Source organism: Hyperolius riggenbachi, chromosome 3 (genome assembly GCF_040937935.1).
Source record: "Hyperolius riggenbachi isolate aHypRig1 chromosome 3, aHypRig1.pri, whole genome shotgun sequence".
NCBI classification, from domain to species: Eukaryota; Metazoa; Chordata; class Amphibia; order Anura; family Hyperoliidae; genus Hyperolius; species Hyperolius riggenbachi.
Genome location: NC_090648.1, coordinates 440,719,604 through 440,734,336, shown reverse-complemented (window position 1 = coordinate 440,734,336; position 14,733 = coordinate 440,719,604). Strand labels below are relative to the sequence as shown.

At 39.0% G+C, this 14,733-nt stretch overlaps 1 protein-coding gene across 4 annotated transcripts in view; it reads left to right on the top strand.

Moving 5' to 3' along the window:
- LOC137564200 (protocadherin gamma-C5-like) overlaps nt 1–14,733 on the top strand; it is a 669,033-nt gene that overhangs the window by 56,603 nt on the left and 597,697 nt on the right. Inside the window, exon 1 of one of the 4 annotated variants that reach the window (XM_068277715.1) lies at nt 8,742–11,132. The exons of the other annotated variants lie outside the window; for them this stretch is intronic. Within the exon in view, the coding sequence (XP_068133816.1) occupies nt 8,757–11,132 (2,376 nt within the window). The 5' untranslated portion in view covers nt 8,742–8,756. Of the gene's footprint in view, nt 1–8,741; nt 11,133–14,733 lie in introns of those variants that run through there. 4 annotated transcript variants of the gene reach the window in all.

The following is a 14,733-nucleotide window of genomic DNA, read 5'->3' as shown; positions in this document are numbered from 1 at the left end:
CCTGGTTTAGAATATACTTTTTTTCGTTCATGGAATAGAGAGGGTGGGATTGAGGTTGGGTCAAGGGTTGGAGGGGAGGTTGTTGAAATCTCTGCTGTCTCTGCTGGAGGAGTATGGTAAGTTCTCGTTTGATTTGTGGAAGTATAGACAGTTGCAGCATTTTTTTTTGTCAATTAGGAGTGAAATTAGGACTAGTGGGGATCTTTCGAATTTGAGAAGTTGTTTGTGAGGGAAGAGATTCCCAGTCATAGGATCTCTTTGTTCTACAAACTATTGTTGGAGGGTGTGGGTGGTGATTTCCCTGAATAATTTCAGAAATGGGAGGAGGATTCGGGTGTTTCAGTTGATGAGCAGCAGAGAGCCAAAATTTGTGTGTTATCCCATGTGACTTCTGTTTGTTCTACGGTGAAGGAGAACAATTTTAAGATATTATCTGGATGGTACAGGACTCCTGCTAGGTTGGCTTCAATGTTTCCTGGAACTGATGATAAGTGTTAGAGGGGGTGTGGGGAAAGGAGTACTATGCTGCATGTTTTTGGAGTTGTCCTGGATTAAGATCATTTTTGGACAATATTTTTATTTTATATAAATAAAATCAATATATATCAAATTAAGAGTGATCCTTTAGAGGTGTTGCTGCATTGTTCCAGTATGTCCATTTCTAGGTATAAAAAGTCAGTCTTGCCTCAGCTGCTCATAGCTGCAAAGAGTTGCAGCATTTTGGAAGCGTGAAGATTCTCCATCGGTAGGTGGGTGGATAGGGTGGGGTAATTAGGATAAGGATGGGGAATACAGATTGTGTTACAGTTAGACCAGTTAGACAGATGGGAGAACTATGGTATAAAATGGTCAGGATGGATTACATTTATGAATACAGATTAATATATGGAATTATAGCTCTCTGATGAAAAAGATTTAAGGTTTCTGAGTGTCTTATTTTGTTCTTTGATTAGGTATTTATGTTGATTGGTTTTGTATTTGAAATGTGTTATTCTGATGGTTTTTGCTAATAAAATCTATATATATATATATATACAATTAAAGTCAGAAAAATACCGCATTCGGTATGTTAGACTTTTTTTGCTAATTCATCAATATTTTCACAGGCGTGGTAGAAGTTCGGTAATTTACCAAAGCCCATTGACAAAAAACGGTTTAGTAACAGCAGAAGAGTGTGTATTTGTCTCTGTTCTCTGTGCAGAGACAGCATTACAATAGTGAGAGACATCCCAACATCCCTTTAGATGTACATGTTTTTTATACTGCCTTTGCTCGCTCTGAATCTGTCCATTAGTCTTTTTTTTTAATTTATGTAATTGTCACAGCTTAGATGAACTTCCAGGAGACATTACACATGCCATGCTTAGGTGATATCCCCACTAGCTCCACTGCATTTTCAAACAGGAGCCCATGGGGTTAAATGGCCGAATGGCCACAGGGTAAGCCTATTTATCCTATCTCTCTGCTTGCTGCCTGGGAGGTAGAAAAGCTGGACCTGCCAGAGAAGGCTTTGTATCCAATCACAGGCACTTACAGGTTACAGAGGCTGTTCCTATTGGCTCTCTGCTTGTGTCAATCATGGGGATAGCCACACCGAAGGCTTTTGAAACTGGTTTTCAACAGAAGAGAGCAGCTGGTAAATATCAAGGACGGTACTGTGTTTTACCACATACTGTAATCTTGATGAATTGACATTTACTGACATTTGTTGAGGTGTTTACCACACAAGTCAGTAATTTACCTCACTGCTCTGTAATTTCAGCTTGCCATGCGGTAACAGCCTTGATATATTGACATTTTACTAAATGCTCTGTAAACTCAGCTGTTTTCAGCATTACCGAATGTGGTAATGCTTGATGAATTGAGGCCTAAATGTATTATTGAAATATATTTTGCACACAGATATAGGAAAACAAAAGTTTGCTTTCTTAAAACAGAAAGAATTTGCGATAATTCAGGTTGGTGTGAGCTTGAGATGTCTCCCAGTCCATCACTGCTGAATATATGCAAATTAACCATTGTTGCCCTTAGATGCTAAACACACCTCCAGAACCGCTGGAATGCAATTATGTGTCATCTTGTTAATCTGTACAGAGCCATAATAATCCAACACGCATACAGACTGTTATATACAGTATATATCAGCAAAGATGGTACTGTGACTGTATGAGAAATACTTGAGTTTTTGTTACTACATTGGGCTTTCCACTTATACATCTGTCAACATTCCAGTCTTAATCTGGAATATTTGTAACTTTTAGGTTATACAGATTTACCCAAGGTCCAGTGCTTACAGGTGGAAATAATGTAATTTTGATATTTATCCCTCTTGATTTCAAAATAGTTTTTCAAATTTTTTTTTGTATTTTCTGCATATATTAATCTATTCCTAATTAATTATTTCATTACTATTTTCACCATTTGGTATATTGCATAATTATTAAAAATCACTCTTGTTAATTTGTGTGTACTGCAACTTCACTTTGGATTCTTGATTGTGGCTCACCCATTTCTGTACAGTTTTATAGCTGATCAGTGCCAGAGTGTAAAATTTGTTGTTATTGCTCGAGAGAGTAGGTGGTAGGTATTAATGCCTATAGCTAGGACTTGGGTTAGAGATCCCAACATAGAGCTCTTACATTTTCACCAGGTTGTAAAACTTTTAAAGGGTCATCAAGATTATGCTGAGTGTGAGACAACCACAATATGGCAATCACAGCTCTTCACAGACAGTATGGAAAGGGGAAGACGTCCCAGTTTGTGTGTTACACATTTTAGTTTTTTGTAGTATTTTTATTCCAAAGTTATTTTCAAAGTGATATTAAAATTATGACTTTATTTTCCTTGTTTAGAAATGTGAAATTATCTTTATTTTGAAAAGGATTCCTAATTTGATTTGTGTGCCATGTTGAGTATCAAAATGGTTTCTGCAGGAGCACAACCACATGCCTTATTATTTTAATGTTTGACATGAAGGTACAATAATCATTTGTCTTAAATAAACAGTGAATTAGAAAAAAGATAGATGTCTGTCAAAATTTCTACAAGAAAAAAGCATATATGATTCTTTTTTACAAGGACAAAAGGAGAATATAATTAAAAATGTAGCCTTCATATCACCAACTCATACGGTTTCTATTAAAATATAACCTTCATAAGCTGATGGTAAAAAGCATAATAGTAATACTTTTTTAAACAAAAAATAGTGATTTTTTTTTACTGCAGAAGTTACGTTAACCCTAACTGGTTCTTTAGAATAATTTCTAAATTGCTGGAATAACCAAATGAACCTGCTTAGTATTCTTGAACTGCAAATAAAGCCACAAAGGCCTAGACACAGACTGCTTAAATACTGGCAAACTAACTGTAAATAGTCCATTTATTTACAACTGGGCATTATGATCATAGTGTGCAGCATTCAGGCATGCTCACTCCCTCCTAAATCAGTTAGCAGATTTTTTTCTGCCACTGCCAATAATCACTATGGCTTCCAGGAAAATTGTTAGCTCATTACTGTAACCTCAAGTTAATATTATAAAAATATCTGAATTCTTTAAGTAGCCCCTTAACTAAGTTGGAGCTAAGGAAAATGCCAGCAAACACTTATGCTCTCCCCTTGATCCATACCAATCAATTCGGTTTTCAAATAGGATAGGAGGTACTTCCAAAGGTGGACAGAAAATATTCCCTTCAAAAACCGTTGTCATAATATTGAGGGACAAGGGGCCCATGTCCCCATGTCTTTGCCCCCCTAAATGGTGGATTTCTGGTATTGTCTCTTCCTTAAAGGATGATTATTGTGAAAACTGTGTATGCATAAATATAAAATGTACATTTGTCACTAAATAAAATGCACTATAAATCACATCTTGTTCTCATTTTGTAGTCTCTTACAGTAAGTAGCAAAAATCTGACCAACCTGGCTGGTGTTGTAGAAGTCTATCTCCACATGGGGAACTCTAGGAGTTTCCTTTATTTAAAAAAAAATTCCTTTATTTTTAAAAGGACTTATTTAGTGGTAGAGATGGCCGGAACAGTTCGCCGGCGAACGGTTCCCGGCGAACTTCCGGTGGTTCGCATTCGCTAGTGAACGTGAACTTTTCCGAAAGTTCGGTTTGCCTCTATAATGCACCATTAGGGTCAACTTTGACCCTCTACATCACAGTCAGCAGGCACATTGTAGCCAATCAGGCTACACTCCCTCCTGGAGCCACTCCCTCCCTTATAAAAGGCAGGCACCGCCGGCCATTATACTCACTCGTGTGCCTGCAGTAAATAGAGAAGGGACAGCTGCTGCTGCTGACTCTCATAAGGAAAGATTAGTTAGGCTCTTGTAGGCTTCTTAGCTTGCTCCTTGTTGATTCTTATTGCTAGAATAGCACCCCAAAACAGCTCTTGTTCTTGTGATCTATTTTTTTCTGTGTGTCCCACTGACACTTGTGTTGCATAGACAGCCTTGATAATTCATACTGTGTGTGCCACTGCCAGGCCCAGCACATTCAGTGACTACCTGTGTGTGTGACAAGTGCAAATTGTAATACCCATCACTGCATATACCTACCTACCTGTTGTTCACTTCAGTGCACCCACCAACCTACGTGAGCGCACGCAGTGTCACTGTGCCTGTCCGCTACCTGTCTGTGTGTGACAGGTGCACATTGTAATACCCATTACTGCATATACCTACCTACCTGTTGTTTACAATGCACCCATCTACCTACGTGAGTTGAGCACACGCAGTGTCACTGTGCCTGTCTGCTACCTGTCTGTGTGTGATAGGTGCACATTGTAATACCCATTACTGCATATACCTACCTACCTACCTACCTGCTGTTCACAGTGCACCCACCTACCTGCGTGAGCGCATGCAGTGTCACTGTGCCTGTCCACTACCTGTCTGTGTGTGACAAGTGCACATTGTAATACCCATTACTGCATATACCTACCTACCTGTTGTTCACAGTGCACCCACCTACCTACGTAAGTTGAGGTCACGCAGTGTCATTGTGCCTTTCCGCTACCTATCTGTGTGTGACAGGTGCACATTGTAATACCCATCACTGCATATACCTACCTACTTATTGTTCACAGTGCACCCACCTACCTACGTAAGTGCACGTAGTCTATATGAGTGTCGGGGGGGGGGGGGGTGGCACACCAAAGATAATAAGGTCTTTGCTTCATTGTGGACAGACCAAATTTGATCAGCTGGACCATCACTGTTCTGTCATTCAGCTACCTCAGCCCGGTGACCATATGGGCTGGAAAGCCGCCATCACCTGCACTCTCGTCATGGTGCGCACCAGTCCAGCACGGCCGTCACTACACAAACAGCTGTTTGCAGTCACTGCATACCTTTCACTGCATCTTTGACTGCACATTGTATTATACCTGTCAGTCAGTGCATACCTTTTACTTGAATGGATGGCAGACGCCCTCCATATCAGATTCTCGTTAAAGAATTTAAAGTTGATTCATCTCGTATGCAGCAGGGCCTCGAAAGTCCTCCTGTATTGTTATTCTTGGTCACTACCTCGGGACATGCATGCCATACCTGCTGCCTTCCTTGGATGTGTGTGGTAGCCGTTCCTGCTCCTTTGCCCACAGCGTGCCTGCTGCCTTCCTTGGATGTGTGATGGTGGTAGCCATTTCTTAGGCTCCCACTCTGGACCGGAATCGAACCAGGATTCCCCGATCATTACCCGTGGTCACTCGCAATGGCAGACTTGCCCTCTATAACAGATTCTCATTAAAGGTGATAAAGTCAATCAGTGTCATATACAGCAGGGCCTCGAAAGTCCTCCTTTTGGTCACTACCTCGGGACGTGCATGCCATGCCTGCTGCCTTCCTTGCATGTGTGTGGTAGCCGTTCCTGCTCCTTTGCCCACAGCATGCCTGCTGCTTTCCTTGGATGTGTGGTGGTGGTAGCCGTTTCTTAGGCTCCCATTCCGGACCGGAATCGAACCAGGATTCCCCGGCCATTACCCGTGGTCACTCGCAATGGCAGACTTGCCCTCCATAAAAGATTCTTGATGCAGGTACTGAACAGCAAGCAGAACAATTATTTAAAAAAATAGATGTAAGCTTTAACAATGGTTGAGAAAGAACCATCAAAAGTTGATAAGGCAGTCAGACATTACCTGACATCACTGAGTGAGGAAGAGCAATCTCGCCATGGTGCGCACCAGTCCAGCACGGCCGTCACTACGCATACAGCTGTTTGCGGTGCGTTACACAGTGAGTTTGGTGTGTCAGTGTGAAGCAGTACTCTAATTACAATCCCTGATTGATGTATACACAAGCAAGATGTTTGAAAGCACTTTAGGCCTGCAATTTAGCATTCAATGTGATTTCTGCCCTTAAAACGCTGCTTTGCGTCCAATCCAGATTTCCCCTGGGACTTTTGCCATCTATTCCACTCCGCCATGCCCCCCTCCAGGTGTTAGACCCCTTGAAACATCTTTTCCATCACTTTTGTGGCCAGCATACATTTTTCTAGTTTTCAAAGTTCGCCTCCCCATTGAAGTCTATTGCAGTTCGCGCAAGTTCGCGCGAACCGAACTTTCGCGGTGGGTTCACGAACCGAAAATCGGAGGTTCGGGCCATCTCTACTGAGTGGCAAGTGCTGTGTCCAACTGCCAAAGTATTATACAAACAAGTAGGGAGGCCAGTTGGTATCTTTGTGTAGGTCCTGTCTAGGGAGTTATTTTGTAAAGAATAACGTAAATACTGAGAATCCTCAGGATAGACTGGGTTAAGACCAATCAGACCCCATGCGATCAATTGTTTCATTGAAAAACACAAGGATTACATTTTGAGTTCCTCTAAAAAAATCTCTATTTGTCATCAATAAATAGGTTTAGTTCTGCACATTTGCACATACACCTTACGCCATGGTAGCGCAATAAATCTCCTGGTTAAGCCATGGTCTCTACTACTAATACTGAGCATTGCAGCATTTAAAACACTCTTACTGAGAGTGCTAAATAGGCAATCTCATTGGCTCACATTGATCACAGGGTCAGGAACCAATGAAATTGGCTCCTGACCGGTTCACAGAGCTCTGCCATCATAGTGACAGCAGAGTGAAGGGCCTGCGGCGATGGGTGTGAATGATGAGTGCAGCAGGTCCATGCAGTGATTTGTCGGTAGGAGCAGGATTTTGGTACCAGCAGTATCTGGTCCTTAAGGGGCCAGAGACTGCTAGTATGCAAGTGGTTATGTATTTATTTTTTATGAAAAATGTAGCAGCTTTGTGATACTCATCTTCTTGCATCTTCATACTCTCTCACAGTTTAACACTTGAAAATTGAGATAGAAAAAAACAAAAAACACAAACAGCATGCTATTACCATGACAACACCACCCTAATGATACACATACCTAACACTGGGATTAACTTGGAAACTTTGAAACATGACTGATTTGATTGGTTGTTGCAGAAATTATTTAACTAGAAGCTACAGAAGGAGCTCTGAGTTTCACTCCCTTTCTTCTTACTTCCTCTGCACTTATCACAGCACTGCTTTGCACTGCAGGTGTAAAATATTTTTGTTGTTAGATGGATCTCAACACATAACAGGCTATGTGGCTTCATCTTAAATAGAACAATCAGGAAAGTGGTTAGCTTCCTTACCACTGATCTTGCATAATTACTCTGTGGTATTTATGTTAAAGTGTACCTTTGATGAAGTACACCAAAGAATGTATACTCACCTGGGGCTTTTTCCAGCCCCCCAGGTCCATTAGCTCCCTCGCTGACCTCCTAGCTCCCACGGCGTTGTTTCTTTCAGCCCTGTAAATTCTGCAATGAGTTGCAGGCCACTGCACAATCACATGCAGGCCACTGCACAATCACATGCATCCTCTGGCTGGGAGCTTTCTGCACTTGCACAGTTCAGAAAGACTGTAACTGCGCTTGCGCTGTACACTTCCAGCAATGGGCGCAAAATGAAAGGGTTTGTGTGGCCGAAACCATTCTTGCACAGTGGCCTGCAACCCAGCTGGATAGTGGGCCTCACAGCACAACAACAGAGGGGACTGGATGGACTCTGAGGGAGCAGACGTTCTACAAGGGGTGTTCTACAAGGGGCTGCAAAGCCCCAGGTAAGTAAAATCCTTTAGGGTGCTTCCTCTTAGATTTACTTTAAACAATTAGAGCTTTGCTTGGTTATTCATTTTGGTGATATTCATTGACTGTACATGTAAAACGGCCCCTTTCCTATTGGTACATATAATTGACTATGTTAAATGAATACACAGATCATCATTATTATTGTCTTATATTTGTTATAGTGTAAGCATTGAATGAGAAATACCAATGTAACTTTGAAAAAAAAAAGTGTTAGAAATTTAAAATGTAAAATGCTAGAGAAATAGTTTGCACTTAATACATGTTTACAACTTGTGTTGTTGCTAATATTTGAAATTGTGCTTTAAACTGAGGAGCTGCAGTACCTCATTTTGAACGCTAAGTGCCACTATTGGACTATAAAAGATTTTAATCCTTCTGGATGTGAAAAGCGAGTAAATTTCCCAACAATCTGGCAGTGCAGAACTGAAGAAAGGCACTACAATATATCTGTGTAGATTTTACCATTTGGATAACCGTGGATCTTTTTACAAAACATCTTGGATATAACAGATTTCCTTTTCCTTTTCGTGGATGTTTAAAGGGGACCACAGCATTGATTGTCCTGCGCATGTCTTTCAAGATATAGGATATAACACAGGCTTTAGAATATTACAGAGGAAAATGATCTGGCAAGTATTTTGCTTTATTTCATTTTTTACCAGGCTTATTTCAGGCCAATTACAATATTCAATACCTGAAGAAATGAAGAAAGGCTCTGTTATTGGTAACATAGCAAAAGATCTTGGATTAAATACTAATGACTTAGCATCGCGAAAATTTCAGTTTATTTCTCAAAGAAATAAACAGTATTTTGGCATTAATCTGGAAAATGGTGACTTGCTTGTTACAGAAAGAATAGATAGAGAACAATTATGCGGTGCTAAACAGAGCTGCTTTCTAAACCTTGAAGCTGTAATTGAAAATCCTCTGAATTTTTACACAGCCACTGTTGAAATCCAGGATGTGAATGACAATGCACCTTCTTTTTCTAAGAAGTATTTTGAACTTGAAATTAGTGAAGTGACCTCACCAGGGGCACGCTATGCACTTGGTTATGCGCAAGATCCAGACTTGGGGACCAACTCTGTCCAAAGCTATACACTTAGCAATGCCGAATATTTCACTCTTGGAGAAAAATTTAGCAACGATGGAAAAAAATATCCAGAAATTATTTTAGAAAAGTCCCTAGACAGAGAAAAACAAAGTTCATATGAATTGATTTTAACTGCTTTTGACGGAGGGAAACCTCGGAAATCAGGTACTGCCATCATCAAAATTGAAATTCAAGACTTTAATGATAACTTTCCTGTATTTACACAAGGAGATTATCAGATACAATTAAACGAGGATGTTCCTGTTGGTTTTCTAGTAGTTCGTTTAAATGCAACTGATGAAGATGAAGGCTCCAATGCATTAATAACCTATTCATTCAGTCATATTTCAGAACAAGCACGCAATATATTCACTATAGATCCTTCAAATGGGGACATTAAGATAATGAAAAACTTAGACTACGAAGTATCAGAAAATTATGAAATGACTGTAGCTGCAAAAGATGGTGGAGGTCATGTCGCACATTGTAAAGTATCCATTAAGGTGGCCGATGTGAATGATAATATACCAGATATTGTGGTCACATCCCTTGCAACAACAATTCCAGAGGATTCTCCACCTGGTACAGTCATAGCATTAGTTAATATTCATGATTTGGATTCTGGACTAAATGGTGAGGTCTCTTGCCAAATAACTAGCACGCTACCTTTTCAATTGGTACCCTCATCAAGTAGTTACTACAAACTTGTAACTGCAGCAAGTATAGACCAGGAAATACATTCCTTTTATAACATTACAATACAATGTGTGGATAGTGGATTACCCCCTTTAAGTAATAATAAAACCATTCAGGTAAATATTTCTGATGTGAATGATAATTCCCCAGTTTTTGAAAAGATGAATTACATTGTCTACATCACTGAAAATAATCAACCTGGGACCTCAATACACAAAGTTTCTGCATCAGATCTTGATCATGATGAAAATGGAAAAATCACTTACAGTATTCTAAGTAGCAATGTAGAAGACATCCCAGTAACATCATATGTTTCGATAAACTCAATGACTGGTGTTATATATGCTCAAAGATCATTTGACTATGAACAGCTGAGGGAGTTTCAGTTCCAAGTTATGGCCAAAGACTGTGGTTCACCACCTCTAAGTAGTAATGTAACAGTGAGGATATGCATCATAGACAGAAATGACAATACTCCCAAGATTCTCTATCCATCACCAGACACTGAGGGATCAACAGCATTTGAATTTATTCCTCACTCTGCTGAGAGGGGTTATTTAGTGACAAAAGTCATTGCAGTGGATGCAGATTCGGGGCATAATGCTTGGCTTTCCTATCACTTCCTACAAGTCGCAGAACCATCATTATTTACTTTAGGACAGCAAACAGGTGAAATCAAGATTGGTAGAGACATTCAAGACATGGCAACTTTGAGACAGAAAATTGTGGTTTTGGTAAAGGATAATGGAGCTCCTCCGCTTTCATCAACAGTAACTTTAAACTTGGTGGTGGCAGAGAACTTTCAACAAGTTTTTCCAGAGATAAAGAAGAAGCCAAGGGATTTGGAAGCATCGAGTAATGCAACCTTCTATCTAGTAATAGCTATAGCACTAATATCACTTTTATTTATTACAACAGTGATGCTTGTCATCATATTCAAATGCAGAAAAAGCAACAGTTCAACAACATTTGGATCATATAACATGAATGGGTATCCACAGTTTACATTGGGATGTCCTTCGGAGATCAGTGACACAAGTTTACCCTTTCCATTCTCATACGATGTGTGTGTGACTCTGGACTCAAAGCAGAATGAAATTGCCTATCTGAAGCCAGTCCAGAATGTCCCTACAGACAATCTCATTGATACTGATGACACAACAAATGTTTCTACTCAAAATAATGTACCTTCTACCTATGCTGTGCAGGTATGTAAAATTAATATCTAATACAATTCTTCTTGCATTTTAAATGTTTCTTTAAGAATGATTTTGGATGCTTGACATTGCCTACTGCATGCCAATAACATGTTACCACTTTATGCTACCTTTAGCTACCTTCAGCAGCAATTTTATTTCAGTTTCATTTTACTAAACGTACTTGTAGGCTACATGACAGTATCCCACTTTTGAGTTCCTATCATGCAATTATGCACAGCTGATGATTGGTCCAACTTTAATGCTTCAAACTCTTTCTTAAAAAGAAAAAAAAAACTATCTGTGCACACATGGGGCCATATGCAATTCAGTTTTTCACCTGAATTTTCTCCTAGGTGATATTTTGTAACTTGTCAATAAAATGCGTTTTAAACCCCCAGCAAGCAAAAACAATACTCAAAATAATTTTGATAGTACCTTTTCTTCTACTTTTTGGGACTTTTCATTTTCAAATTGCTAAAAAACGTATTCTAAAATGATGATGAAAAAGTATCTCCAAGAGGAAAAGTAAGGTGAAAAAGTGAATTGCATATGGCCCAAGGGCCCATATGCAATTTACTTTTTATCTTGAGTTTTCTCCTATGTGATAATTTCACAACAAGGAAAAACAATACTCAAAATTATTTTCATTGTACTTTTTCACCTACGTTTTGGTACTTTTTCTGTTGCAAAGTGTTGAAAAGTTATTTTAAAAAGAAGATGAAAAATTATCTCCTAGGAGAAAACACAGGGGAAAAAGTGAATTGCATCTGGGCCATGATAGCTTACTTGCAAGAAGCCAAAGATTTGGTAACAATTTAAAAGAAAGATTTGGTAACAATGGCCTGATTTGCACAAGTCTAGTTTTGTGTCAATGGCCTCAATTCACTAAGATCATGCTGGAGATAATAAGGCAAGAGAAAACTTACCTCCACTAGTAAGAGAGTTATCTTATCTCTTCATTCCTTACGTTACCTCTTCTGTAGTTAATTTACCTCCTCTGTAGCTAAGTTACCTCCTCTGTAGTTAAGTTACCTCCTCTGTAGTTATTTTCACATGCAGTTAATGAACAGCCTGTCTTTAACTCTGGAGTTATTTTAAGGAATAAAGAGTTAACTTAAAGACAGAAGAGTTAACTTTAGGTTTGCCTGAGGTAAAATGTTTCCTGAATACTACATGCCTTATCACCATGGTAACAACTCTAGAAGAGTTATTAAAGACAGGAGATAATCTTAGTGAATTGAGGCTAATGGCCTCAATTCACTAAACTTATCTCCTGTCTTTAATAACTCTTCTAGAGTTGTTACCATGGTGATAAGGCATGTAGTATTCAGGAAACATTTTACCTCAGGCAAGCCTAAAGTTAACTCTTCTGTCTTTAAATTAACTCTCCAATCCTTAAAATAACTCCAGAGTTAAAGACAGGCTGTTAATTAGCTGCATGTGAAAATAACTACAGAGGAGGTAAATTAACTACAGGAGAGGTAACTTAAGGAATGAAGAGGTAAGATAACTCCCTCACGTGTGGAGGTAAGTTTTCTCTTGCCTTATTATCTCTAGCATGATCTTAGTGAATTGAGGCCAATGTGTGTTATCTTTTTGAAGCAGGGGGCTGATCCATTTTTAATGGTTTCCCATAATTGTTTCAAATAACTATCAATGGGAGGGCTGGGATACATACCAATATATAGCAATATATGGATATAGGAAGTATTTCTGACACTGAAACCAGGATAACTAATGTAAGATTAGCACAGTAAGACAGAGGCAGCAATATTATAGTTTCTTGTCTGTGACAGATGTCATCCACAAATCTAAAATGAAATGTAACTTTAAATTATGTTTCACTCATTTAAAGCATTACTCTACTTTACTAACCTGATTTTCTTCATCCTGAATCCTTTACCTTACTCTGTTGCAGTCCAAGTATCTACTTCTGATCATCTTCTGTTAATATTTTCTGCAGGATGACTGTAGGGAAAGTTTGGCGACTCATGTATGGACCAAAAACTCCTAAACAAAATGTAGGGAGAGACCAGGAGTCCAATGGTGCAGTTTTGTTTGGTATTCAGATAATTATCCATCCCCACTTGATTCTCTAGATCCTGCCGGATACTGGATGGTCACTCTCCTGTGGTTCTTTATAGTCTACTGATAAAATGCAAAGCTAACATTTACAAAGGAGGTCTGGCTGGACAAATGGGTTTGGGGCACCCAATGCATAAAGAAATTATCTCTCTATTGGTGTCCAATATTATTAAGAGAGGTAATCACTTACATCTCCAGAAGATAAGAATAGGTGAATTTATAGTGCCTTATTAGTACCATAAGCAGGATAGAGGTGCGTATAACCTGTTTATGGTACTAATAAGGCACTATAAATTGACTCATACAATTACTTTATCATACATTCAGTTTAATGCATGTGACCACCAGCATGACATACAGTAGCTCAGAAGTCCCAAGTCTTGTGTGTGTGTGTGTGTGTGTGTGTGCGTGCGCGGGGGGGGGGGGGGGGCGCCCAAAGGAGAATAAGATTAATTAAAATGTTTAATAAGAATTTAGGTGCTCGTATCTCATCACAATCACTTGTTTTGGGTAATACCCGCAATATGCATCTTCCATTTTTTTATGTACAGTATATTTTTCTGTACAATCAACTTTTGAAATCCACTTTTAAAGAAAGTCAAGCCTTCTGATACCTTTTTTTGACCAGATAAAATCATTTTATTCCCTTTTGGACACCTTCAGCTCACCCCCCTTTATATCTTTACACCTTTGGAGGGTTGTAATCTTAGTCTAGTATCCCTTGGTTACTATTCTAAAAGATTCAGGAGAGCGACCATCCAGAGAGTTATCCTATTCCGAGCAGGGGTGGATATTCCCACACAGGCCCGAAAGGCAAATGCAAATAGGTGCAACATAAAAAGTGTGAATATAACTTCTTTATACTTAAACTTTGTATTTTAACATACTATACCATTGTCTCCTTGTGTACTCTATGTTTTTTCCTTCCTAGTGCCTTCCTATTTCGTTTAACACAAAATTTTATTAAGTGAATTCACAAAGCATAAACAGCTAGATCAAAAACGTTGAGTGATCATTATACATATGTAAATATATACACATATACAGGATTCTGTAAGCAGGAGAGGTACATATATATCAGAGGTTATGACATTTTATCGTCCTTCTAACAGTATCGGTTTCTATTTGTACCTTGGTGCTATAAACAGCCTTAAGAAGTATTATTAACATTGTAAGGCAAAAGAGAAGGAGGTATATATTGAGAGAAAAATAAAACTTAGAAAGAATAGGGAGAAAAATAGAACTAGGAGGAAAAGGTCTATTTATGTGGGTCTGTCTTTCCGTATAGTAGTTGATGTTTAAGGTATAATTTCCTCAGGTCCCTATTACCATTCAAACTTCCAATTCAATCATGGGGGCATATAGTTCAAGAAATATGTTTCCCATGGATCCCATATTTTATCATAGGTGGTTTCTGAATCTCGTAATAGAGCTGTTAAAAATTCCATTAGCTTGGTCCACCTGATTTTAGCCATAATCTCGGGTGTTGTGGGACTACAAAGACTGCGCCAGTTGGAAGCCAGAG